This window comes from Myodes glareolus, chromosome 8 (genome assembly GCF_982192425.1).
Source record: "Myodes glareolus chromosome 8, mMyoGla1.1, whole genome shotgun sequence".
NCBI lineage: Eukaryota > Metazoa > Chordata > Mammalia > Rodentia > Cricetidae > Myodes > Myodes glareolus.
This window is the reverse complement of record NC_142033.1, coordinates 12,626,952-12,654,535: the sequence shown is the minus strand read 5'-3', so window position 1 is coordinate 12,654,535 and position 27,584 is coordinate 12,626,952. Positions and strand designations below refer to the sequence as shown.

At 44.8% G+C, this 27,584-nt stretch overlaps 2 protein-coding genes across 6 annotated transcripts in view; one reads left to right on the top strand and one right to left on the bottom strand.

Annotated features, from left to right (window-relative positions):
* Bmp2k (BMP2 inducible kinase) overlaps nucleotides 1-7,278 on the top strand; it is a 96,219-nt gene extending 88,941 nt beyond the window's left edge. For all 3 annotated transcript variants that reach the window (XM_085691600.2, XM_085691599.2, XM_087908850.1), the window contains one exon: nucleotides 2,042-7,278. In XM_085691600.2, coding sequence (XP_085547726.2) covers nucleotides 2,042-3,423 — 1,382 coding nt within the window. In that variant the 3' untranslated portion in view covers nucleotides 3,424-7,278. The remainder of the gene's footprint in view (nucleotides 1-2,041) is intronic.
* Paqr3 (progestin and adipoQ receptor family member 3) lies at nucleotides 3,315-27,354 on the bottom strand. 3 transcript variants are annotated; one of them, XM_048426258.3, is made up of 7 exons: nucleotides 27,012-27,349; nucleotides 23,979-24,141; nucleotides 19,992-20,147; nucleotides 16,963-17,160; nucleotides 14,825-14,915; nucleotides 11,199-11,346; nucleotides 3,315-3,451 (listed from the first exon to the last, which is right to left on the bottom strand). In XM_048426258.3, exons 1-6 carry the CDS (start codon nucleotides 27,194-27,196, stop codon nucleotides 11,204-11,206), a joined length of 936 nt encoding a protein of 311 aa, XP_048282215.1. In that variant the 5' UTR covers nucleotides 27,197-27,349; the 3' UTR covers nucleotides 3,315-3,451; nucleotides 11,199-11,203. The 3 variants fall into 3 exon arrangements, with proteins under 3 accessions (XP_048282215.1, XP_048282231.1, XP_048282222.1); XM_048426265.3 differs by lacking the exon at nucleotides 3,315-3,451 and adding an exon at nucleotides 8,574-9,380 and having other exon boundaries at nucleotides 27,012-27,350; XM_048426274.3 differs by lacking the exon at nucleotides 16,963-17,160 and having other exon boundaries at nucleotides 27,012-27,354.
* Nucleotides 27,355-27,584: the final 230 nt, after the last annotated feature.

Here is a 27,584-nt window from a genome sequence, read left to right as displayed (position 1 = left end):
TATTCTGTGTTGAAGGATTACCTGATGGAATTCTCTGTATATTCTGTGTGTGGAAGGATTACCTGATGGAATTCTCTGTATATTCTGTGTTGAAGAATTACCTGATGGAATTCTCTGTATATTCTGTGTGTGGAAGGATTACCTGATGGAATTCTCTGTATATTCTGTGTTGAAGGATTACCTGATGGAATTCTCTGTATATTCTGTGTGTGGAAGGATTACCTGATGGAATTCTCTGTATATTCTGTGTGGAAGGATTACCTGATGGAATTCTCTGTATATTCTCTCCCAGTCACTTTAGCCTCACTACCAACGAAGGTCAAGATTGTCAACAAACTGCAAAGGATGCCTGGGTCCCTGAGGGACATTTTTGGTCCCTTATCTTTAGTCTGCACCACGGGCTCAAAGCCTGAAACTCCCCTGGAAGCACTTCTGTCTTCCATGCACCGTGCTAACCTGACTTTGCTCCACTGTGGCTGGTACTTTCCAGCTTGCCTTGCAAGCACCTTCTTTTCCTTGGTTTTCCAGAACCAACTGACTCCTAGTTCTATGTCCCTGGACTCTGTTTTGAAGCGTCTTTTCTTCTGTGCTCTGTCAGGTGACGATCCTATAGTCTTACTGCCATCTCTCTGTACCACACAGTGATAGGACCCCAAACAATGTTTTGAGCATTTCCAATGCATTCTTTACATGTAGATAGTAGCACCATCTAGCTCATGTTCTTTCTAGTCTTATATTTTTCCACCTGCTATGAAGGCTGAGGACAACATGAGTGTCATTTCTCAAGTCCTATCTACTTTAGAAATAACCACCACATTTTGTTATTGTAAGAGCATGCATGCACACACTTGTCATGGCCCACCTATGCAGGTCAGCGTGGAGAGGTCAGTTCTTTTCTTCCACCACAAGGGTCCCAGGGACTGAACCGGGTTGTCAGTCCTTGGTGGCAAGTATTCTCACCCACTGAACTATCCCGTTGGTCCTACCAACCCCTTCTTTTCTTTTTCTGTTCCTCTTCCCATCTCTGTTTCTCTCTCCTGTCTCTCTTCTTGACATGGTCTCTCACTATCCTGGAACTCACGCTGTATGCTCAGCTCGTTCGCCAGTGAGCACCTGGGATCTGCCTTCTGTCTCCCACGGCTACTGGTGTGCCCAGCAGTCACTGTCCAGTTTAGAACTTGGGAGAATGTGGATGGAGAACAGACAAGGTTAGAACTCTGGGGAATGTAGACACTTATGGTGTTTAAGATATTAGTGGCCTACAGAGTCAGCATGTGACAGTGTTGATTCTGTAGTTCCTCTGCCATAAGCTAATTAGTTTTCATGACTACATACTGTACTTCCAGTCCTCGGTAACTGGAAGAACACCTTAGTCATAAGGAGAGGAAGCAATAAGTATGTGTAATTGGATCAATACAAACTGATTTTCACTTCTGGAAACATCCAATTCAGTAGGCTAGTGTCTTAGGAAGGTAGCATGTTTTCCGGTGAACTAAGGTTTTGTAGTTAAAGATGTGCCTGCCATAGAAGGCTCACAGCTTTACTGCAGTCTCACTGGGTGTCCTTGATAGTGTATGTGTTGAAGTTGGTTCTTAGCTTTAATCAGTCTGTGTGAGGTACATCGATACTAAATTAAAATATAATTTTTTAGAAAGAGTCCAGATGTAAAACAAAATGCATCCTGCCATGTAGGTAGGCAGAAGCTAATAGTAAAGAGAACAGTAAGTGTTTGGAGAGTAGTAGTCTGATCTGATGGTGGAGAAGACCATGGATATCCTTGTCCCATTGAGGGTCCTGCTGGAGGATAGGAGCTGTGAGTGTACTTTCTTACTACATTCATTACTACAGTGAGCAGCTATGCCAAACCTACGGAGACGAGTAGGGTATTATACCGTCTGCATTACCAGGGCATCACCTCCCCCAGACGAGGTCAGTGCTCTTCCCAGGAGGGGAGCTGCTGAGGACAACTAATGCCGTGTGTTTAGTACGAGTGGATACTGAAATACTTGAATACTGTAATGATTTTTCTTTGAACCTTTAGGTTCTCCTGAAAAGAAAACTGAACATTCTCCAAATCAAAAAAATATCACTGCAAACCCTACCAAAAATGGATGTGCAAGTTCAATATGTAAAGATGAGCGGGCTGTAAAGAAGACTTCAGAGAATTCAGCAGTTCGGGGTCCAGTGCAGAAGAGGCATGATGAGTCTGAAAGCGACTTTGAATCAGACCCCCCTTCCCCGAAGAGCAGTGAAGAAGAACAAGAGGATGAGGACGCTCAGGGAGAACACGGGGACTTTAATGATGATGACACCGAGCCAGAGAACCTGGGTCACAGGCCCCTGCTCATGGACTCCGAAGATGAGGAAGAGGAGGACAAACACAGCTCTGACTCGGAGTATGAACAGGCTAAGGCCAAGAGCAGAGGCCAACCTGGTGGTGGGCGGAGCCCAGCCCCTGACCCAGCACTCCTCTCCCCCGCCCATTCACCCACTGATGTGCTGACTTCTGGCCAGGAGTTTGATGTGTTCGGTGCTGTTCCCTTTGCGGTGCGAGCTCCACAGCCACAGCACAGAGGGGATGCGCAAAACCTCTGCCGGCAGACATTTCCGGAGCAGGAGGACTTTGACGTATTCACAAAGGCTCCCTTCAACAAGAAGGTGAACGTACAGGACTGGCCTGCAGTGGGGGCCAACACGCGTCCTCTGCCTGCACGGCCCAGGAGTGTAGATATATTTGGCTCCACTCCCTTTCAGCCATTTTCCACATCAGTGAGAAGTGAAAGCAGGGAGGATGTTTTTGGGCTCGTGCCGTTTGAGGAAATAACTGGGAGTCAGCAGCAAAAAGTCAAGCAGCGCAGCTTGCAGAAACTGTCCTCACGCCAGAGGCGCACAAAGCAGGACCTATCCAAAAGCAATGGGAAGCGCCACCACGGCACACCCACCAGCGCAAAGAAGACGCTGAAGCCCCCCTACCGCACCCCCGAGAGGGTTCGCAGACACAAAAAGGTGGGCCGCAGAGACTCACAAAGCAGCAGTGAGTTTTTAACCATTTCTGACTCCAAGGAGAACATCAGCGTTGCACTGACTGATGGCAAAGACAGGAGCAGCGCCCTGCAACCCGAGGAGAGTCTGCTGGACCCCTTTGGTGCCAAGCCTTTCCACCCTCCAGACTTGTCATGGCACCAGCCCCATCAGGGCCTAAGCGACATCTGTGTTGATCATAATACCATCTTGCCTGGGAGGCCAAGGCAGAATTCAGTACACGGGTCATTCCATAGTGTGGACGCGTTGAGAATGGATGACTTCGGTGCCGTGCCCTTTACAGAACTCGTGGTGCAAAGCATCGCACCACGTGAATCCCAACAGCCCCAGCCAGTCGAATTAGACCCATTTGGTGCTGCTCCGTTTCCTTCTAAACAGTAGATACTCCAGGTGGACTCGGCAATAACTCCTGTTTCAAAAAAGTATGAATAGTTTTATGAATCTTCAAGAAAACTTATTTGTACGGTTGTTTATATCCTTCGTTCTCACAGGTTAATCAGGATAGGTGACTTAAAAAAACCAAACGCAAGCACCTGCATAGGGTAGTGAGGCGCTGCCTTCTGCACCTGCACAGGGGAGCGAGGCGCTGCCTTCTGCACCTGCACAGGGGAGCGAGGCGCTGCCTTCTGCACCTACCTGCACAGGGGAGCGAGGCGCTGCCCTCTGCAAGCAGAAGGCGGCCGAAATGGAAGGGGCAGAGGTGCAGCTGGGGGCTTCCTGGGCAGGCAGGCGTGTGGCCTCTGAGGGACAGGAGAGCTTACCACTCGGGCTGACGTCACCTAGCACACCCAGGTCCAGCAGGTTTGCCCCAGGAGGAAACAGCCTGGAGCGTGCTATCAGCTCCTACACTTCTCTGTAATGTAGAGCCAGAAGTAACTGACTATCGTGCCTAAAACTCACATTTTAAAAAACAAGTGCCATTAATATGGACTCTGTAATGACAACTATATGAAATAATGTATATATTGACTCAGTTTAGCCCTTCCATGGTATATACATCAAAACATGTACATGATAATATATATGTAGTTCTTAATCTGTCAGAAAATAAATTTTTAAAATATGGAATGCTTAATAGAAACCTAGAACAAAAATGTAAAGAGAAGTATCTGACATTTGAAAAATGTAAAATAATGATACGTCAAAAAGAAAGCAACATTTGTACTTTAGAAATACATGTTTTAGAATGGATTTTTGCCAAAATCTTTATCATGTCCCTAATGAAGCATATTGATAAAAAGTGGGAGGAGAGAGGTTCTATAGAAATTTAATTTCAGGAAAAAGCTAGCTGAAACTTTAAATTTTAAAGATGTTTACAATGTAAAATTATGTTGCATTTACTAATGTACTTTGTTACATCAGCACCCTTATCCAGCACTCCTGAGTCATGAGCCGTTTCTTCCCTGACGAGCCTTACAGGGACGGGGCGCGTGCCTCCTGCCGCCAGTCCGCTGCGCTGACAGCCGGGCTCTCAGTGGATGTAAGAATTAGACCGTGGGACTAGGGACTTTAATTCTGCTAGCTGGTTGCATCATTGGTGAAAAGAACCAAGCTACCAAATTGCCTTTTAAAAAATACCACGAGTCATAATTAGAAACTTGACATTTTGTAGACGTCGTGTTTAATGGTAGCAATTATACATCAGTTAATGTGAACACACTATCTGCTCTTGTGTCTCTGTCTTCAGTTATAGTTGTCTTTGCCGGATTAGCATCACGCATTTCTAGATTAATAGCTATTTACAGAAAGGGGTGGGAACTTTATCACCATTACTCTCCTTGCTTGCTATGTTTTAAGTTAACTATCTCTGCCCCCAATTAGTATGTTTTATGAACAATCTTATTAAAACCTCTTAATTTTAGTGCCCTGATGGGATAAATTATTTGCCTACTCTCACAGTTTGCAACTTGGAAAGAAGCAGAATATATACATAAGCCACGGTCATTTTTCTTGCTTCTCGTCTGTGAGCTCAGTCAGGTGAAAAGTGGATGGGCAGCAGCCCAGCATTAGGTCACCACCGAGAACTGGTCTGCACCACTTACTGTCCTTGTGCCAAAGGCAGAAACTATGTTTGCACCTTTTTCTAGTTCTCAGGTTGATTAATCTTGCTAATGCAAATGCTAGTAGATCCTTTAAACCACACAGCAGACTCAGCGATGCTCTCTTGTGAAAGTGAGGCGTTCATTCACGGTAAACTCATGAGCCGCACACTAGGTTGGTGTCTACAGCAGAGCTCAACTAGAAGGTAACAGTGAGCTGGTGTGGTCTCCCGAGGTGGGAGCTTTACTTGCCTTTCAATGCACTGAATAATTTGACCTGACTCACTGACATAGCCCCTTTGGCTTATGCTGGATGAATTCTTAGGAAACAACTCTGCCACAGCTTAAAATGTTTACATTGCCTCCTATAGCCCAGCCAGGTGACATTCCTCTTTTGAGACCAGCTCATTGGACAGGTCCAGTGGAGCAGTTCCTTTATGTTGATGTTAGAGGCATTTTCTTAAGATGTAGAGACTTCCACTTAACTCTTCAGTCTCTGTACAGCTGAGCCTTAGGTACTTAATTCCCTAATGAGAGTTAAGCTACCAAGCACAGGATCCAGCACACAGCACTCACTGAAAGACTGGCTCTGTTATGGGCTAGCCCAGTCCTGGCTTAGGGAATGTCATTTGGGCGTGCCCTGTGCTTCTAAGCATCAAAGTAGTCCTAAACCTGTTAAACTTGAACATCAAAGGGAAGTCACATTAGAGACCTCAAGGATCCGAGGCCAAAGCTGTTTCTTAGAAGCTTTACCAGCTTAACTCTGAATTGTCTTTTAAAGAGTGGACCATTTGCTTACCTTCCATTACTTCAGTCAAACGTTGCTATCACAAAGAACATTGTTTATGAAGAATGTATATGCCGAAACAAAGAAGTTGCTTGGTGTGTAGTTGGGAGAAAAAGGTCTATTTAATCTGGGAGAAAATGTTACTGACTCGAATATTAAGAACTGAGTTTCTCCCTCCTCCCAGGATGTGTGTACTTGGACATGGTTAAGGAATCACTTGGATCTCAGATCTGTGCCCCTTGCAGCCGTTTAGCAGGGACTGACTACTGCTGTCATCTGCTGGTGGAGCCTGCTCCCCTGTGCTGGTGTTGAGGGCAGCCACTCTGCTGGGCCATCTCGGTTTGCACCTGTTGTACTAGCGCTGCTTGGGAGAGCTTGGCCACATCTCTTTAGTGTATGTAGAATGTGCAGTGAATTTTGTCAGTTTTTCTTTTTCTTTTTAGCAAAGCTAGTCATCAGTTTAGGTCCAGTTATGTGAGTTGACATTCTACTGTGAGGAGGTGACATGTCTACTGTGACAACAGCAAATGGCTGTTGGAAAACTTCTGTTACTAAGTTACTAAGATAAAAAGACACACACACACACACACACACACACACACACACACACACACATCACAGCTTTCTATTAGGGAATTAATGTGAATTTAAAAATGGCAATCATGTTTTGTTTTGTTTTGAAAGAGCATTCACTCCTAGAGAGGGTCTACAAAAGCCACCAAAGGGAAGATGCAGATGAAAATACAGAGGGTTGGGTCTCTTTTAGGTTTTGTTTCTACATCTTAAGATACACAGTGCTGCTTTCAGAAGAGAACTGATTTTATTCCTGTGTGCTTTCTTGTGACTGAAAAGTCGTCCAATAGAAGGGGTAGTCACCACTTGTTTTTCCTCTGTGGTGCTGGGAACTGAAGCCAGGGCCTGGCACCTGCTAGACAAGCGCTGGGCGCTGACAAGCGCTGGGCGCGGAGCTCTGCCTCCAGCCTGGAAGCCCCTTTCACTGCTGGCAAACAGCTTTAAGTGCACTTTCTTTGATTACACTTCCATTTTTTGTTAAACTTGAATTTTCTGAAGCCTTTTATGTACCACTAAGCAAATAACTTTAATCTTTAAAAAGTGGATTTATATCTTTAGTTGTGTTTCTAACTGTTATAAAACATACTTGCTAAAGTGACTTAAATCCTCAAATGTAGCTGGGAAACTTAAGAAATAGAATTCAGCTGCTTCCCCTGTACCCAGTTAGGCACTAATTTTATTACCTTATTGCCTTTACATTGCTTAGTCTTGAATTCTGTTCACTATTTTGTTTGAGATTTAAAGTTATTTTCCTACTGTATTTATCATGCCTACTGTTTTAATAATCTGCCTTCTTTAAATGCAATAAATCCCAAATGGATTGCTTATTCTTTATAATCAATGCCTTTGGAGTCTTTTTTTTTTAATTTGTCTCATTAAAGTTCATTATAAACTTCTCTTTAGTTCTTTCATTCTCACGTGGATTCAGTCTCAGTCTCGTGCTGTTCTCAAAGAGCTCACGCTTTAGGATGGAAGAAAACGCACCTGGCCTTGTTCTTCCGCAACAAGAATGTTTCACAGCACAGCTGCCCCACCTTCAACACGGTGGCTGTAAGGCCAGAACATGAGATCGCAGTGTACCTTTGGAATCAGCTTGTCTGACGTAGTTTTTAATTTGTAACTTGTTTCTTCAACTGTAAAAGGCTGATAGCATTAACAATATTTGACTAAGTATTTTAGTTCCTGACTGTCAGAAGCCGAAAGCAGCTCTGGCATATTAAAGAGATGGCCTGTGTATTAGATTGGCAGCAGAGTTGCAGTGTTATCTCAGATGCAGTGTTCCACAATCTGGAGTCTGTACTGGTGCCTGGCGACAGTGTCTCATTTTATTTGGTTTGAGTGGATTTTTGTTTTGAAGACGTAACCAGTGCAAAGCAGTCCCTGTTTAAAGTCGGTTACAGTAAATCTCTCCAAGGAGGGACACGCAGCACTGTCTGAGCTATTTCTTCGGAGTAATTACTGTTTCGGAAAGGTTGGCTCAGGCACCACATGTGGCAGTTAATGCTCATATTGAAGGCACGAGCCTTACAACTGTTGCGTGTTAAGAAGGCACGGGGCTGGCACAGCTGAGGTTACCTGCGTGCCGGGCAGCGGTTTGAGGCCTCCCTCATTAGTAGAGCAGGAGGAGGGCCTTGGTGGCTGTTCGCACGAGCTGTGCAAGGGTACAGACTTCACTCTCCTCATCAGGGCCCTACTGTCATTTCTCTCCTTTCAAGAAGAAAAGTTTCAAGGGTAAGTTTCAGTTCCAGATCCTCACTGCACCACAGAAGCCCAGGGAAGTCACAGGGACCTTGGTACTCAGTGCCTGCCTTTCATTTCGGTGAAAATGTTACTCTGACAATGTGTAAAAGACCCTTGGGCCCTGCCCTCACAGCCTAGTTGCTTCACACTGGTGGGTGCAGTTAGAATAAACGATGCTTTTGGGGAGGATGTAGGCCTCCTCAGCAACTGGCAGGAATCCAGAGGTGCAGGCCATGGCCCTTGGCAGGGTATGTCTCCAGGGGTGCCTGACAAGCCGAAAGTTGTACAACCTTCAAACTGGATCATAGCTCTCACAGTCCCTGGCTCATCATTTGACCCTGAAATGTGATTTAAAGCTGTAGCGTCTCACAAAGAATGACAAGCAGCACACGTTTAGTAAACCCCATTTATTTACATATGCACACTTTGCCACACAGCTACCGACTGCACTTAGTATAAGCCAAAAAGATGAATGGTGCTTTAGTGTTTGAAAGTGGCTTTATAGACAAAGATGACTGCATCTCTATAAATTGTTACAATTTAAAACAGCAAGAGATAGTTAAAAAATGTACTTTTAAAGTCTTAGCTTTTATAGTTTATATACAGGTAAAAGTAAGACTGGCTTTTTATATACTGTAGCTAAAAATTTTTCAACCTATTTTAGTAAACTGATAAAAACAAAAATAAATATACATTATTACAAAACTCAGATTTGTAAGCAGTTGTCAAATATTTAATGTGAGTAATTAAAATTTTTATCAGTAGTGTTATGCACACTGTAGATGGTCAACAAATGCTGACATATTTAAGTGTTTATAGTTGACAGCAATCCACAGTCATTCATTCTTTTATAATAAATACATTATAGAGATAAAAGATGAGGACAATAGTTTATTTATAATATCGAACATTTTCAGAGAACACAGAAAAACTATCCCTACAATCAGACCTATTCAAAGAATAGTTGTTGGAAAACAAAGTATGCTCTTTTTATGTGTTACACATATAGCAATTATTACAGAATGCATGTACAAAAAGAAACCAGGCATTTGAAGAAAGTAAAAGGGCTGGACATGGTGGCACATGCCTTTAATCCCAGCACTTGGAAGGGAGAGGCAGGTGGATCTCTATGAGTACAAGGCCAGCCTAGTCTACATAGCAAGTTCCAGGCCCACCAGGGCTACAGAGTGGGACCTTGTCTGAAAAAAGAAAAAGAAATTAAACTTAAAAGAATTGATTTTTTTTTTTTGAGAAGAGTTCATAATAAAAATGGCTCCACGCTTAAAATTGCTGGACTTTCCTCATTTTTTTACTTAAAAACTACTTAGTTATTCTGGCTAAAATGGTAAAATGTGTATTCAAGAACAACATATGCCAACCAAGGTTATTATTTGAAAAACATAGCCTACTTTCGTCATGTCCAGACCATCTAAAGTTGAGCACATGAACTGAATTTGTGACCTAAGGTACGACAGCCACTCTCAGAGGAGCATTCCAGCACAGTGGTCAGGAAAATGGCGGCCTTGCCTGAGCCCGCCTGGAGAACACTCCTGCTGACACACCAGCATGGGAAACTTAAACTCCCAAACCACCACACTAGAAAGAAACACTGCAGAGGCATAAACCAAGGCATATCAATTTTTCTAATACTGGATGTAGAAAATGCATTTAGGGAATATGCATCAATGTCAAGAAAAGTTTTATCATTTATTATTTAATTCCACTTTCCTGAAAATACGCCAGTATTTAACTTAGTAAGTTAAATATGCCAGTTTGTTAACTTATTAAGAAATGTAAGTAATACTTTATGTTTCAATGGATAATGGAAGTTTTAGGAATACTATAAATGATTTAATTTATGCACTTTGAAAGTCCAAAAAATAGAAGTTACACTCTCTGACAGGGCAGTAGGATCTATCAACAAGCCCATGCTTCAGCTCGGAATGGTGTTTATCTGTACGGTAAGTTGTCAATGCAATGCTAGCACTAGTGTAAGCAGGCCTGGGGCTGCGGTGAATAATCCACTATCATGTGAGACGGGGGCGTGACTTCTAAGGCTTAAGGTTCACTTCACGGTCAAGACAGGGCCACTCATCTCTCATGGCCTTCCAAGTAGCACCCACACGGTTTTGAGCTCATCAGCATGGCTCTTAGGACTAGAGTTAGAGATGAAAGTTCTTTGGAAAAAGTGGAATCAAAATTCACTGTCAAGAACCCAGTTATAATATGGAATGAAATAATATCTGAAATAAAATTAGGTAGCTGATGATCTAGCCAACAGACTGTGTTACTCAATTGTGCCCCTAGTTTCCAATCTAATATTCTTTTTAGAAATGTTTTTTTCTCGACACTTTTCTCAAAGTCTCAAAGGAGGAATTAAGATTTTTGTTAGCAAACTAAAAGAAAAGAAGAAGGAAAGAAAAAGAAAGAAAGAAGGAAGGGAGGAAGGGAGGAAGGAAGGGAGGAAGGAAGGGAGGAAGGAAGGAAGGAAGGGAGGAAGGAAGGAAGGAAGGAAGGAAGGAAGGAAGGAAGGAAGGAAGGAAGGAAGGAAGGAACTAGCCGGGGAGACACTCGGGGCCAGTTTCTCACAGGCTGTATGGGAAAGCTGTGATTACTGAGCAGCACTGCTCAGCTTGGAGTAGCACAGGCTACAACCCTTGCCTTGAAGAGGCAAATTTGGTCATTTAATGAAAATGTCTCCTATTAAAGTAAGCACACAGACATGAGCCCTTCCTAAGAAAATGGAGTTGGTCTTCTGTGGAATGAGCCCCATTTTCAGAGTGGTTTCATACCCACGGCTATGCTGTTTCATGTCTCAATGCATCTAAATTTTCACCATCTGTGCAAACAGCAAATCACAGTTGCAAGGGTCAACCACAGCTCTTACTACAGAGCTAAGTATGCTTTTCCATTTTTATAAAGCAAAGAGAAGGAAAAAATGAGAACCTTAGAAATAATGGGGTCTAAAATTCCCCGCTGTATATTGCTTAATGACTGGATTCACCAGGTGGCCATACCTGAATTACAGGTGCGAAACATAGTCAGGGCAAGGCTTGCTATGTCTGTACTGCATGACGTACACTGTTGACTGGTGCCACCAGTATAACATCACTACTGCAAGGATATGCCAGATCTGGTGGCTCGATCCGAGGTAGTTTAGCTGTCCTGGAAGAGAGAGCAGAAAGAAAGGCTGACAGTATTATTCTAGTATTTAGAGAAAAATACACTTCTACCTCTGGCTAGACTGACTGCACATTAATTCAGCTTTAAGAGGATGAACTCATTTAAAGTTTACTCTTTAAGTATACAAGTGAACTTCAGAAATGCTCTTACCAACGGTTTTTCGGGGAGATCAGGTGTGTTTTGAGTAGTATGGCCTTAGACCCCAACTTTATTTTTAAAATGTAACTTGTGGGGGCAATGAAATAGCTCAGAGAGTAAAGGCAGCTGCCCCAAGCCTGGTGGAGCTGCTACCCCTCAGGTCCAGCCACAGGACACAAACAAAGCCGGAGCCCACAGTGGGGAACTGACTCTTAAGAGTTGTCCTCTGACTGCTGCATGTACCTTGTCCACCCAAGAGTGCACACATGCAAGCACACATGCACACGAAATGTGAAAAAAAGTAACGTTCAATTTTTAATTCATGAATTTTATCTTTTGTTTTCCATGTCTCAACGTATTTGGTAGATGGGGGGAAAGTACTGTATGAAAGGCAAGAGACACTAGTGATCTGGGCATGATTTAGGTATGTAACTGAGAGAGCAGATGCATTGCATGGCTAGACATGAACCTGTTAGGAGCACTTCTGCAAAGGTGGGAAGGACTAATTAATCATTAACACAGGGGAAGCTTCCTGATGTTTCCCAGTCACAAAAACCAGAACCAGAACAACTGTCAGCTGTTCCTTAAAGTCCTGTGGTGGTATTTTCTGTATATACTCTAAGCTCACTTCCTCTTAGCAAGAAGCATAATTCAGAACACAGGATTCTTTCCAGGTAGGCTCTTAGCCTTTCTCTTGATTCCCAATAAAGCCTACAGATTCATTTAAAATATGTGTGTGTGTACATATTGCTATCTTGTCATAAATGGTCTACTGATGAACATGTAAATCTATGGGTCCACTGTGATATGTATTTGTTTTGTTTTTGTTTTTGAAGAAGCTGTCTCACTACGTAGCCCTAACTGGCCTAGGACTGTGTAGATCAGGGTAGGCTTGAACTCACAGATCTGCCAGACTCTGCCTCCCTAGTGCTAGGGTTAAGGTGTGTACTGTAACTAGAGCTGTTTTTAGTTCTAAATATCTTACTCCCTATTCACAGTGTACACTGCCCATGTTTCTCCCATCCGTGGGAGAAGGTACAGAGACCACTAGAAACTACCTTTCCCAAGACTTCAGTGTTCCCAGCACCCTGCCTCCACTGCTCTGTGTTCCTGCACTCAGCCACACAGCTATGCAGGCACAGTTCATGCTGAGCTCCCCTTGGAGAAAAGCTGTAAAACATATGATCTTTTCCAGGTGTTAGAAGAGATAATTCCTAACAAATGATTCAAAAACAGTAAGGCTGAAGCCACATGGCCATTCTTACATAATGTAGAGTATTTGTACTTGTGGGCAATAAAGAAATGGAATTATATATGAATGTAATTATTTGTAAATTTATTTTGCAGTGCTCAGGATCTGAGCCTTGTGCATTCTAGGCAAGTGCTCTACCACCAAGCTATACATACCTCTAGCTCTAGAACCTTAAAAAGAATTATTATTAAAGTGATACAAACATATACCCAAATTGTGTTTTTTCAGTATGGGGCTATGGTTCTGTTCTCATGTCCTGATGTCTAACCTCTGGTTCTCACTGCACTCCATTCAGACTGAAAGCTCAGCGATGAAGAACAAAGAACACAGATGCTTGCAGACTCCGCCTCTAGACTGTCTCTCTCTCCAGAGCATGCGAAGAAGGGTCCCATGCCATCCCTAATGCATCATGGAGGTAACTCTTTCTCTTAGGGACTCCCTGCAACGAATGTCAGTTCTCACCATGTTGGGAAGTCAGGACTCAGCATACCCACATACCTTCATGCTCATGTGTCTCCCCTGACTAAGTATGGAAGTGATTCTTAACCCAGGAAGGAGGGAAAGATTTGTAGCCTAGACTGTTCACCCAGTCTTCCAAACTTAGACCTCTGTTGTAAGTTCCCTAAATGTTACTCCTGATCCAAGCTAAAACTTGCCTGAATGAAATTATGCTTTCTTTCTTTTATTTAAAGCTCATACTTTACTCCATGACCAAGACTGGACCATCCCTCCCTGAGTGCTTACTGCCCACCCGGGACTACTGTTCTGGGGGATGCTGCCATCTCCTTCTCATGGGAACCATGGGAGAGAAAGTGTTCCAGCTTGCTTTCCTATGTGGAGCACAGCTTGTTGAACTACTGTGGCTTTTACCTCAGGCAGTCCAACTGCAGAGGGCAGCGTAGGAGAACCTGCTTTGGCGAAGTTTGCTCACCGTACCCAGAGTCTCCTGGGTGTTTCTCAGCAGAGCTCCCCAATGTTGGCCTGAAGAAGGGAGGTCTTCCTCCCGCTGAGAGTGGCTCCTGAGTATCTTGGGGCAGTGAAAGGGTCACCCTAGCCGTGTCTGTGAGGAAGCTCAAAGCCAGACTGGTTGTCCTGAGCTACTGTGCAGAATCTGCGTGAGCCACACAGGTTCCTGATTTCCCTCTGAGGATACATCCTGAGAGCCCTCGGTGGGTGCTCAGCACAGCAGAGAGGACTCAATCCTACACCTACCACCTTTCCCTATATGATACCGACAGCAATGTTTAACTTCCAAATCAGATAAAAGAAGAGATTAAAATTTAACAAGTATAATAATATACTATACTATAAGTTTTTGACTGTGGTGTTTTCACTCTGGAGTGGTTTCCTTCAGGCCACTGAAACTACAAATAAAGCCCCAGTGTACAGAAACGTTACTCTAAACCCATCTTTTTCCTGTTCTTGCACCCTTGCTTCTTGCATTTCTTGCTTTATGTATCTCTGCATATGAAAATTACTCTCTAAGAACAACTTGGCATGGAAAGAGAGCATGGCTAATGGTAGTGCCCCATGCTAAAAAGAACAGGGCCTAGGAGTCACCTGATCCTCGGAATGTGATGAGCACTGTCACTAGCTCATAACTGTACATAGTGTCAACCCCGGCCCCTGGACCCAAACCATACCGTGAAGGTGGTGGGAAATGTCTATGAAAGGCTCTTGAAATTTAAAGTTATGTTCTCTTCCTTCCTCCTTCCTTCCCTCCCTCACTCCCTTCCTCTCTCTTCCCCTCCTTTCCTTCCTTTCTTTTTTTATTTTGTTTGTTGTTCTGTAAGACAGGATTTCTCTGTATAGCCCTGGCTGTGCCGGAAGTTACTCTGTAGACCAGGCTGGCCTCAAATTCACAGAGATTCACCTGCCTCTGTCTCCTGGGTGCTGGGACTAAAGGTGTGCACCACCATGCCTGGTGAAAAAGTTATAGATATTGCTTAGGAATAGAAAAAATCATTCCATAGTTCACGCTGAGAAACAAACTAAATTCTGAGTCTCAGAAGCATTGACTTGAGATGTGTTTTCAGGAGAAAGCTGCAAACCATGATGCACAGGACCTACCTGGAAAGTACCGCTCTGGAACTTTGGAAATGTAGAAGAGGAAAGCAAGAAGAGCAATCACATACATCACAATTACTCGGGGTGCAAAGTCCTGGAAAGCAAAGTACAGCTGCTTAGATTTTCCCAGTGCTACTGAGATCTCCTGGGGCTCAGAGGTGGGATTTGAAAACTGCCAAGTCTCAGGTATCTTGCGGATGGTCTCTATAGTAACGGTCCCTTGTTCTCATCCCACAGGAAGAGGTCCACAGCAATGGAGCATAGGGGTGGCCTCAGAGTTCGCTACTTATGGAACTTGAGCTTTGACACTGGTGACAGTCCCGTGATTGCCTAACTCCTCTACAAAGTAGTTACAGAGTGTCATGGATACAAGAGCTGAGTTAGCAGAGATAAAGACCGAACAGCTTCCCACATCCCAGAGAAATGCCTTGAGCATTGCTACATGAATCTCACTGCTGGTGCGTGGGCCTAAAGGTCTGCCCGACTCTAGTGACAATCAGCAGGCTGACACATATCTGCTCCTGCCCCTGGTTACAAACAGTCCATGTAAGACATAGAGACAGCTTCTCTGTCCCTTCTCAAGTAGATAAGAATGATCTTGGCCTTCTCCAACTCTATATTCTTCAGGGTTATCAGTCTCAGATTTCTAACCATTCTAGACCATTTTAACCATTTCTAACCTTGTCTGTCTTCAGCCATTCATTAGGCTTACCCGTCTGGAAATCTCATCTTTAGGAGGGATATCTCTTCCCAACTTTAAAAGATGAGAGCTTTTGAGTGAACTTCTTCCAAGGTTCCCCTTTGCTTCCTAACTAGAATGACCAGTGTTCTTACTAGAATCATGTTTTTAAGTACCACTGTCTTTATATGCCTGTTCTCTATCCTAAGTCTTGTGAATATAGGAATATACAAAATTTCCTAAATTCAACTCTAAAGTTCTTGTTCTTTTTATCACCATAAGCTGACTGTAATTTACCACCTCTAAAACTAATCATTTTCTGTCAGCTGCCAGTCAGTCTTTTCTAGTTAGAATTAAATTATAGGTAGCAGCTTCTCATTCTACTGACTTATTCTTGGGGGCTCAAAATTACCAGAAAAATGGTGTCTTCATATGCAGCAGGACAGTTATGTCCTTCCCCACTCATACCAGCCTTGTTACCTTCCTGATCTTAGGAAGAGAATACTGCTCTTCCTTGATTTACCACACCACTATCTCGCTCTGTCCCCAAACCACCGTTCTCGTGGCTGCTTTAGCAGGTATCTTCCTCTGTGCCACAGTGAAAGCCAGCCTGCTGACAGCCTTCCTCTCCCGGTCAGCCACCTCTCCTGGAAGTGACGACAATCTCCATTCGCATCCAGACAAACGGCACCATGACCAGTGAGACTTGCGCCAGCTCTCTTGGCATATTTACTCACAGTAAACCTTTTCAAGTGCTCTCTCTCTAGCACACACTTGGAGCCTTTTTAGAAGCATTTCTAAAGACACAGAAACTCGTTCTGTGGTGCTCAGGAAGACAGAGCCCTACGCCCTCCTGGAGCTCTTCCCCTCACATTTCCCATTTCCACAGGATCCGAAGCCACGGAATCAACAGCCCTTCCTCTACTTGTTCATTTCTTCTTCTCGCTGGGTTGAACATACTCCTCCAGCTCCAGCGACCAGCGTGATGCTGCTGTCAGATATGCATCACCCGTCTCCAACTCTATCCTCAGTTCAAACCCCGTGTCTACTTCTATTCATATCCCTTACACATCTCTGGCACCACATGTCCAACCATAATTCTTCCTCCAGCAAAAGAAACCGACTGCTCCACCTCTCTAGCCCATTGTCTATGCTTCACCACTAGCGCAGCAGGCAGAACTGCAAACTTGGAGTCCTCCCTAGAATCGACGTGTGTTCTCATATACCAAGACAGAAAAAGACTGATGTTATTTCATACAATGACTCAGCAGAAATGAGTAGAGTCTAATGTGGTTTTGAAAGGTATGCTTATTTATATAGTGGTGAAAACTATGTTTCACCATGCAACTAAAAACATGCTCCCAAAGGATTCGGAGCTACCCACATGGCCTCGCTATACCACGTTACCCAAGAAATGAAAATGAAAGACAAAAAAACAAACTCCTGACCACACTCAGCCTACCTGGACAATAGGAGCACTGATTCCTCCATTGAGCCAGACCCAGTGAAGAGTCGGGATCACTCCATAGCCCGAAACAGAACAAAAGATGATAGGGCGGAGCCTCTGCCACTGTTGCGTGAGGTAATTGGGATGAATCTGTGCAAAGAACACTGCCAGGATCATTGCAAGCACGGTGATCAAGTACACTTGACGCCAGTACTAGAAACAAAGGAAGACAGTCATTTGGGCCTCTGCACTAAATACCACAGGCTGTTTACTTGACTTTAATGTCCAAATAAGATCCCCATGCCCTTCTGTGGAGTGTTCCATACAAAGTTAAGTTTTTGAAAAGTTTCTTAGGATGAATGACAAACCACAACTGACAATGAACTGGTAGAAGACCACACTTTTTTCTTTGTACAAAAGCATTTTCCGAGCACCTGCTATATGCTAGGCACGAGGAAGATGTTGTAGGAGCAGGCTGCCTGTGTGTGGCCTCTCCCAGGGGCCGAGCTCAGACTGTGGGAGGGGCACCTTTAGGACACGATGATGGTGTAATGACAGCTGTGACTAAGTCACAGACAGAGCACTGTAGAGCCACTGAGGCAAGAACAGTAAGCCTTACCGGGGACTGCTAAAGATGCTTCCCTGAGGAGGCAGGACTTGAGGAACGCAAACAGTATGTGGGGAGAAGGAGCAGAAAGGGGCAGGGAGGTTTGGAGAAAAGCGGCTGATGGCGAGCCTAAGACTGAACTCTGCTGTGCTGACACACCGGGGCTGCTGAAGAACAGGGTGAACGCTGACCCGCGGTGGCAGGGGCCTGCAACCCCAGAGTGTGGCAACTGAGGCCAAAGTTCAGATACCGATTTAGAAAAGGTGAAAGGAAGCAGGACAGACAGACATCAGGGTAGCTCATTCAAACAGATGGCAGGGCTGGGATGATGCCTGTGTGTGTGTGTGTGTGTGGTGTGTGTGTGTGTGTACACACATCAGGTTTAGAGGGCATTTCTGATATAACAGAAAGTTGTACAGCTGAGTGAGAGGGAACAGCCGAAGGTCCGACTCCTAGCCTGAGTGGCCACATATATGGCGTCTGTTAGAGGAAATGAACACTGATGGGCCAAGTTTTGGGAGAAGAATAAAGGAAGCCTGAAAGAATGTTCTAAGCTATATTAAGTTTGAAGCCTGCTAAGTCTACATAAAGAGTTTTTGAGTATTTAGTTCCTATATGGCTGAAAGCAGTCTAGGGCTCAAAAGTCAGCTTCACAAAGGGCAGAGATCCTGCGTGGGCTCCCAGGACTTTGGCAGAACTATCACTTCCGTGTTTCTTTCCAAGCCCAAAGGTCCCTTCCAGGTCAAGGGTCCAGTTTTCAGTCTCATTCTCAAGGTGGCCTGTATCCCTTGAAAGGCAGGAGCCACTACAGAAACTAAACACTCGGAGCTACTAGATGCCGGAGAAGAGAGCCACTGTTCTCTCGTGTCATTGTACAATGTTCACTCTGTTAGCTTTCCTCTCTCTGTCTAGTTTTTTTTTTTAATTTTTATTTTTATAAAATAAACGCCCCATTTTGATGCAGGTAAATGGAAGTAAACGGAAGATATAAGTACAGACTAGAATAGCAGTTTGTGGGTGACCGCACAGAACATTAGTGTGACTGCACAGGACAGCAGTGTGACTGCACAGGACAGCAGTGTGACTGCACAGAACATTAGTGTGACTGCACAGAACAGCAGTGTGAGTGTGACCGCACAGGACAGCAGTGTGAGTGTGACTGCACAGGACAGCAGTGTGAGTGTGACCGCACAGGACAGCAGTGTGAGTGTGACTGCACAGGACAGCAGTGTGACTGCACAGGACAGCAGTGTGACTGCACAGGACAGCAGTGTGAGTGTGACCGCACAGGACAGCAGTGTGACTGCACAGGACAGCAGTGTGACTGCACAGGACAGCAGTGTGAGTGTGACCGCACAGAACATGAGTGTGACTGCACAGAACATGAGTGTGACTGCACACTGCTTTTCCTTACTTTCCCTTTAAGGACGCAGAATCACACAGAATAGTGCTACTCCCTTCTGGTAAACACCAACAGTTCTCTAGTAAAATCCAATCAATTCATACTTTAATTACATATATATTTAGTTACATATTGTATTATAATGTAACTAGGCCTAAAACACAAATAATTAATAATATAAGATACTCAAGCCTAATTTTTATGACTTTTTCTTTAGTAGTTGAAATACTTTTTAAAATTCTCTGTGTATTGTGTTTTGCCAGCATGTATGTCTGTGTACCATGTACATGCCTGATGCTAAAGAGGCCAGAAGAGGCTGAGGATCCCCAAGAACTGAAGTCAGAGCTGTGGCTCTGGGAATTAGCACCTGGTCCTCTGAAAAAGTTTAAATGAGTTCTCTAAGCCAGATACCCTAATACTTTTCTCTCTCGCCATGTAGAGACCAGGACCCTGCTTCGGAACCTCACAGAGACTCCTGAGCTGCAGTGTTCCCAGAGTCCAGGGTGAGGCCTTCATCTGAGTAGACCCACTCCACAGGGAGAGGAGGCGTGGGCAGGGACACGCTGTTCACTGGGGAGAGAGCTACAGTTCTGACACCTCGGTGGGGGGAAGCATAGTGTGGGCACTGAAAAAGCGGTCAGATGAGAAAGGGAAAATAACAATCAGAGTATAATGGGAGTGAGGTTGATGGAACTTCTTCACGGTTTTGAGACGGGGTTCTGCTGTGTAGCTCGGCCTGGCCTGGAGGTGAGCTCCTAAGCCTCGCCGTCCTGAGGTTCACAATTATACATACATGCAGCTACATTCTCGGGGCTGCACTCCACACTGACAGTCATACTTTCCACCAGATAGTAACAAAATAACCGTGGAACCCATACTAGATATTAGAGATCACGGGAATGTTCTGAAATTGAAGTTCGTGCCTGAACAAGACTCTTCTATTTGTAAGCCAAGCATGCATTTGTAGATTTAAACCACTGCAAGGAAACGCAAATCCTGGATAAAAGATAGAGTGTGACAGTTCTGAACACTTACATTGTTACAGTAAAATGCGTAAAATACTCCCGAGACATAGCAGCCCAGTATTCCAATAGAAATGCCTGCATAATCCAACGCCATCCATCTTCGACAAGTTTTCTCTGACCGATGACAGGAAAAGAGATGATAGCCCACTGAGCAAAGCATACAGACCTGCAAAAGGAAAAGCTGACTTTAAGAATGAAGTGAGACAAAACGAAATCAGAATAATTCAGAAATGTTCTTCAGAGAGCTGGCTAAGACGCCAGGCTTCCCACCGGGGTCACTTCAGTTGAATTCCAGCTGTGCACCTCACTGTAGGGCAAACTGCCACTCAGCTTCATGAGTTTATCAGGAAAATGGGGACCACAGTCACTAAAGAATTAAAAATTATAATTACTTTTAAATATAAAACTGTAAATAAACAACTAGGGCTGTTACACAGAGAAACCCTGTCTCAAACAAACAAACAAACAAACAAACAAAAAGGACTTTGGATCTCTGGAGAAGCACTGCTCTAGCAGTCTCTATTATAGGGAGGTCAGTGTAGCGCACGAACACAAGGAAAGCAGGTACTGGCTGTGGGCGCACAATTTACCTGCAGTCACCAGGCAGAAGGGAAAAGCATCACGAAAGGGTCGATGCCTGAGCTGCAGCCCAACATTCGCTAGCCTTCATCAGGGCATTAAAAATGTCTGCACGTTTTTCTGGGAAGGTGCTCCATAAGGCAGTCCACATAATGAAGAATGGGAAACCACTAAAGAACGGAAGATGGCTTTCTTTACGCCACAGTTAAAGCGGCAGCACAATGAGGTGTTCTCATTTTGGCATTAGAGCCCAGGGACGCAACTTGTGAGTATGAAGCACATCTTCACAGAGGTGGAGACTGGACAGGCTGAGAGGCCACGAACATGGCCCTGGGGAACAACAATGAGCTCCTCAAGTCCGTGGCGGTAGAGTGGAGAAAGTGGGACTGTGGCTGGCCCAATAGCATGTACCAGCTCGGCCGTATTCTCTGGTTATCCCTGGGCTTACGTGACATGAACCTGGAGAGCTTCATGGTAGATCTGCTCACTGAGAGAGAAGAATCTCATTGTCACAGAAATGACACAAAGTAGCCAGCAGAGGCACTCAGTGGGCAGGCAGAGAGGAAGATGTGTCTATTACCAATGCGATATCAAACGTGGCTTCCTGTGGAAGTGGGGTTCCAAGTGACTTTTACTCCCCTTCATAGACTTTTATCTGCTTGATTTTCGACATGAGTAACTGATAGGAATTACAAAAGTCTGTAACAAACTTTACCTTATTGTGAAAAGGGGAGTCTGAAGAAAAAAAAAACCTATGGTATCAAAAGGAAAAGAGAATTCTGTCAATAAAACACTCCAAGTTTGAAAAGGTAAACCTACATTTTGTACGTTCTGTTTGAAGAGGCATGAACTCTTGTTAAGAGTTCCTAGGAAGACTAAAATTTCTGACAAATTTAATATGTTTCAGATCTAGGGGAAAGCATCCCAAATGGGGAAGGTAATTCCAGTGTACACCCAACAGATCCACCACATTGGCAGGATAACAAAGTATGCCATGGTCTGGCCCCTGCCTATCGCCTGCCTTTCCTTCCTCCTCCACCACCCCAGGGGTCAGCTGAAAAGATGAACACCTCTCAGTCCAGAACACGCTAAGTTGCCTGTTGCTTCTGGGCCTCTACCCAGCATTTTTCCTGTTTAAATGCCTGCATTGACCCTGCCCTCCCTCCCACATACGTGACTTGGTCTCACTGCCACGGGCATTCTATTCAGTCCTACACAGCACTACTGTAGCGTTACTCCCACCATTACAGGGCTCGGAAGGATATCGGGGCATTAAACAACTACCTGCTAAACTGAACTTGAAATTACTAAAGAGAAAATTGGAGATGTTTCTAATATGTTTCCATTTAGGGCCAAAGTTTTGAGTGAAATAACAAGGTTATGAAATATAAGATGCAATAAAAACTCTGTGTAGTTCATTTCTGGGCTCCCCTTTCTGGCTGGGCAGAACAGGCTCAAGTGCAGAGTGCTGGTCTATGACTGGCAGGAGGAAATGTGACGCTAGCCTTTCCTTTTTAACGTTGTTCTGTGTTCTGTTTTTTCTTTAATTATCAGAATGTCAATGTACTTATGGGCCTCTATTTATTTCATACTTTAAAATGATCTGTTTGAACACTTCGATTTCCAATGGTGCCCTGCCTATATGATGTGGTCTCAATTATGGGAGTAACTGACCACTATCTGATTGGATTTAAGGCTCACTCCATAATATGGAACCCATGCCTGGGTGGCTAAGAACCTGGGATGAGATAGGCCATGGACCTAGGGAGGGAAATCAAATACTACTGTTCTACTTAAAGAATGTAGCAATATAATTACTCCTAACAACTCTAGGCTATACCCACAGATTAGTGTCTTGCTCAGCCAGCATCAGAGAAGCTTCTTCCTGAAGTAAATGGGAACAAATAAAGACCCACAGTCAGACAATTTATAGAGAGCGAGAGACCTTGGACCGCCCAGTTCTAAATGGGATGGCACCATCAAATCCCTCTCCGCAGGGTCCAGGGAACCCTGCAGAAATAAGAGCCAGAGGGGATGGAGAGGAAGCATGCATATATGAACTCAGAGACTCCGGCAGCATGCACAGGGCTTGCACAGGCCTAAGCTGGATAGAGTCCCAGCACAGAGAAGATAAAGTAGATATAATCTCCCATCTCTAATCCAGAAACTATCTCCAGTTCACAACACTCACAAAGGAAAAATTAGTTTTCTCCAAAGGAGTCACACTGAGTATATGTGTGTGTGTGTGTGTGTGTGTGTGTGTGTGTGTGTACACTCAAACAAAACAAAAACAAAACACTTAAAGGCCACCATCATGCCCAGCAGCAAATGCCAACACAAAATGAACTTGATGGTAATTTTTGGAGATTTTTTTTGGCATACTTTATTATACATAAATAATACTTTATTTGGGCATTATTTTACCTTAGTGGTCTTTTGCTTGTATATTATGATTTCCGATGCTGTGTTTTTATAGGTTTTCCGTGTGTGTGTGAGCATGTTTATGGACTTCTCTTCCTTTTTTTCTCTCCCTGTTTGTTTTGTTCTTTTCTGGTTTCTGTGTGTATTTGACTGTTTTTTTAAGGAGAGAGAAGGAAGGCATAAAGTTGTCTGGGTGGGAGGCTGGAAGGATCTGGAGAAGATGAAGGAGGGGACATGGTGATCAGAATATACTGTATGAACAAAAATCTATTTCTTTTTGCTATTGCTGTTGTTTGAGGCAGGGTTTCTCTGTGTAATCCTACCTGTCCTGGAACTCACTCCGTATATCTGGCTGGCCTCAAACTCACAGAGATCCACCTGCCTCTGTCTCCCAAGTGCTGGGATTAAAGGTGTGTGCCACCACCACCCAGCTACAAAAGTCTATTTTCAATAAAAATAAATAAAACACCTGCTTGAAACTTATTAAATGTTAACTTTAAAGGCATTTATACAGATCCTAGCAACAGCAAAGAAACCTAGGGAAAGTGAGTCTGAAGTCTGAGAACAAAGGTCAACACCAGCAAGGTAAGACAGCCGAGACAGGCAGGGTGGAGACAGTAAAGGCAAGGCACACATATATTTTAAACAGGACAAAGAAAGAGCCTTTCCAAACAGGTTTGAAGTAGACACTTTAGCCAATAATATAGTACAGTCAAACTCATATCCTAGTGTTAATCTTACAGCCAAGATGTCTACAAAGATAAAAAAGCAAGGCATGGTAATACATGCCTACAATCCTGGCATCTCATGAGGAGGGAGGCCGAGGAAAGAAATTCAGTGCCAGCCTGGGCTACACCATGAGAGTCAGACAGACAGACAGACAGACACACACACACCCCTCCGGGGTTCCTCAAAGCGAGGTTCTGAAGCCGTCACCCGCCCAGGCATGTCCGACAAAAGTTCTCTTCACCTTGCACGGTGCTGTGAGATGACTCACCTGGAAGCAGAAGAGACAAATGGAGCAGATTACAAAGTCTTCTCGGGACGCACTTGCCGACGGCAGCACGGACGTCATGTCATATATTCCCAGGGTGAAGAAGAGGAAGAACCCCAGCAGATGACTCCAGATGTTTACCGTCTCATTGGATAAGATAAACAGACTGCAAAGTAAACAAACATGCAGCTCAGATCCGCACGGTTCTCAGGTTAGGGATCAGCCCTGCCGGGGCCTTTCTCAGATTAGACGTTTCACTGGGTATGTCTGGGATGTTCTCCCATTTCCACTAATTCCAGGACTTACAGCTTTTGGTGATCAGCTCTTAGTGTTCTTAACATTTCTTCCTTCCTATTGCATCACTTTTTTGAAGCGCGCCCTTGCTCAGATTCCTCACTTTCTACAGTAATAAGTGTGCAGACAAACACTATATGTTAGCTATGAAACTGCCAGTGAGATACTGCTCAGTGTTAGCTGGGGCATAAATGTGAAATACCTTTGAAGTGCTGGTTAAACACACAAAGTTCAGAGCATCCAGGAGAAGCAAAATACACACAGATGAACCCACTGGAAAGGTCCCAAAGACCGGCAAGCCAGTCAGAGCAGCTTTGCTATGCAAGTTCTAGAACCTCTTTCTAGGTGGCATGAGTTCATTTCTTTTAGGAACAATCAGGAGGTTACTTTGTGTGTGGGAACTCTTTGTCCTCTTAAGATGTCTCGGCAGCACAGGCCAGGAGAGAGTCTATTACCCTGACCTCTGGCGTCAGTTTCTTCATCTATAAAGAGAAGGAGCTGTGTTAGATGTTGCTGCTTGCTTCCGGTGCTCTCAATTTTGGGAAACGACTCTGCATTGTTACCACAAGCTGACAGACACCATGACTGGAGAGTTAAAGATACCCACCACGTCTCTCTAGCAAAATCGCCGCTTTTGTCAATCAAAAGCCTTGACTGTTAATGAACCAGGGGTGGGTAATAAGATTTAATTATTCTTACATTTCATGTCTGTGATGTTTTGCCTGTATATATGTCTGTGTACCACCCGTGTGCCTGGTGCCTAAAGAGGCTAGAAGGCATCAGATCCCCTGGAACTGGAGTTATAGATGGTTGTGAGCTGCCATGTGGGTGCTGGAAATCCAAGGCAAGTCCTCTTGGAGGGCAGCCAAAGTTCTTAAGCCCCGAGCCATCTCCTCAGGTCCTGAATCAGAAATTCTTAATAGCACAAATCCAAGCTGGCCACTTGCCACAGTCCTCATGGTTCCCACAGCCTTATTTTTATGAGGACAAAACACAGTGAAGTCTCAAATGATCAAAAATAAAGTATATCTTGTATCTGGAAACACAGACTTGATCTTGCTTATTATCATCAAACACGAAGACTATCTGTAACTGGGGAGGAAATAAAAGAATGTTCTAGAAGCACCTAATTACAGGACTGTTTTGGCAATCAACACTACATTCTGCCTATTGCCTCAGAAGTTTTCATTTTATGAAACCCAGTATAACCTGATTAACTAAGCACATTCTAAGTGCGCTCCATCCGGAAAAGACTGCAGATAGAACGGATAGACACACTGGACTTCTCTCCATATGCACAGTTCACTCTGGAGACTACTGAAGGGCGAAAGAAGGGAGGGTAAGACCCAACCTGGATATGATTATATTGTGGGAAAAATAACCCCAATAAAGGATACATTATTATTGCCAGAAAAGCTAGGCTCCTGCAAATTCTGTTCATCTTTAAAATCAACAGGGTAACTCCTGCTCAAACTTCTGAAGCTGCTAATAAGAGTCGGGTTAATTAACTTGTGTCTGATGCAACAACTCAAGAGCTAATGTTGTACAGCCTTGAGATTTGGACTCAAGTCATCAAATTCAGAGGACACTGCTAGGTGGGAACAAACATTTACAGCCATTCGCTGCTAACCTGCCCTTCTCCATCTTTAGGGCAAGGTTCACCTCTGATTTCTTATGCAATTATGTTCACAGGGCACTGGGAAATGAAGCAGTAATTAAAACTCGAATTGTGACATCCACTTGGTCCTCCCTTCAGTACTACTTTCAAGGTAACAAAAATGGGGAAAGGTAAACAAAATGGGGAATGACCACGTGGGGAAGGTCAACGATTAGACGTTGCTGTTTGAGTCATTCAACAACCCACACTCTGGAAGCAGAGTCTGCCAGTCCGGTGACCTGGAGTGTTCTATTGCACTTCTGCTAGTGTGTTGACTTTAGTACACACAGTCAGTTCTGACAGAAGACTACTCTGAAAACTAAAGGCACGTGTTTTGATTTGCTTGTTTTGTTTTTAAAGAGACTTTTGGGGCTCTGGTTTTAAAGACCTAAAGTTACAAATCCATCCTGTACAGAGGCTTCCAAGGTGTTCTGCTGGAGGCTGGCCGGCCCCTTTCAGCTTTCTTTGCTACAGGGCTTTTTCTACACAGCATTTTCCACAATGACTATTATGTAATTGTGTAATTATCTCTTTAGTGTCTGCCACTCATGCTAGACCATAGTAGCTTCATGGGAACAAGGGCTATGCCTGCCTTCTGCAGGATCTCGTAGAGTGCCTACCACCTCACAAAGGCTTCATGCACATTTGCTAGATCGTTGAAGGAATCAAGGCTTCCCACATACACGCGCACAGCATGCTATTATATGGACATTCAGCTGGCCAACACGTCTGAATTCCCACAGTGCTGGTCTAGAAACAAAGCTTCAGGTATACACAAAGCAAGTAAGGTTCGGCCATTGTCAGCGGGGTACACTCCAACCCATATTCCCAGTGAGTATCAAACGGAATAAAGGAGGTAAAAAGCGCTTTGTAAACAGCAAAGGGCTATTGGGGAAGGCAACGATGACCACTAATGGTATCATTATCTCGTGGATCAAGGACCCCCGGAGGAGAGCTAGGGCAGCAGAAAGATTAAGGACCCGGAGGTGAGGAAATGATGCGCACAGAGGAAAGCGGAGGAAGGCGGGGAGACCAGACAAAAAGCGTGAGAGGAGAGGATGCGCCGCGCGGAGCAGCCGCTGTACCTTTTGATACACAGCCTGGAAGGCAGGTAGGCCCGGTAGCCGTCGGTGATGTACGGATTATCTTTGAGGGACACCGGGATCTGTTCGTAGGTGTAGAGGCGAATGCCGCGGGGCACCAGGACCGGCCAGTACTGGTAGCTGCCCAGTTCGATGTAGTGCGCGCTCTTCAGCAGTTTCTGATGCATGATTCCCCGGCCTTGTTCCGACCCCGCCTCCCCGGGGAGGGGGCTTCGCCGCTGGCGCCCCCGCCCCGGAGCCGCCGCCGCTGGGCCAGGTGCTCTGACCCGCCGCTGCCCAGACCCAGCCCCGCTACACAGCACCGCCGCCTCAGCTCTGGCCCACCGCCCGCGTCGCAGCCTGCTCTGACGTCAGCGCGCCGTTCGGCCCCGCCCCCGACACACTCCCCTCCCCTATCGGGGCACTATCGCCCCGCCCTTAGCCCCGCCCCTTGTCCAGCCTCGACCAGGAGGATCCGCCTACAGCCCGCCCCTTACCCGGCTGCACCTCCTCTAGTTCCTTCTCCACCCCCAGTCCGCCCTAGCCTCGCCCACCTAGCTGCCCCGCCCCTCGGAG

What these genes read in the sequence shown, in the direction of transcription:
- Paqr3 (XM_048426265.3), bottom strand. Translation starts at nt 27,196, where the DNA reads ATGCATCAGAAACTGCTGAAGAGCGCGCACTACATCGAACTGGGCAGC. An exon ending in TCCAGGCTGTGTATCAAAAG is followed by an intron (nt 24,142 to 27,011) that starts GTACAGCGGCTG and finishes TTTACTTTGCAG; the next exon opens with TCTGTTTATCTTATCCAATG. An exon ending in ACGCATTTTACTGTAACAAT is followed by an intron (nt 17,161 to 19,991) that starts GTAAGTGTTCAG and finishes CTTTGTTTCTAG; the next exon opens with TACTGGCGTCAAGTGTACTT.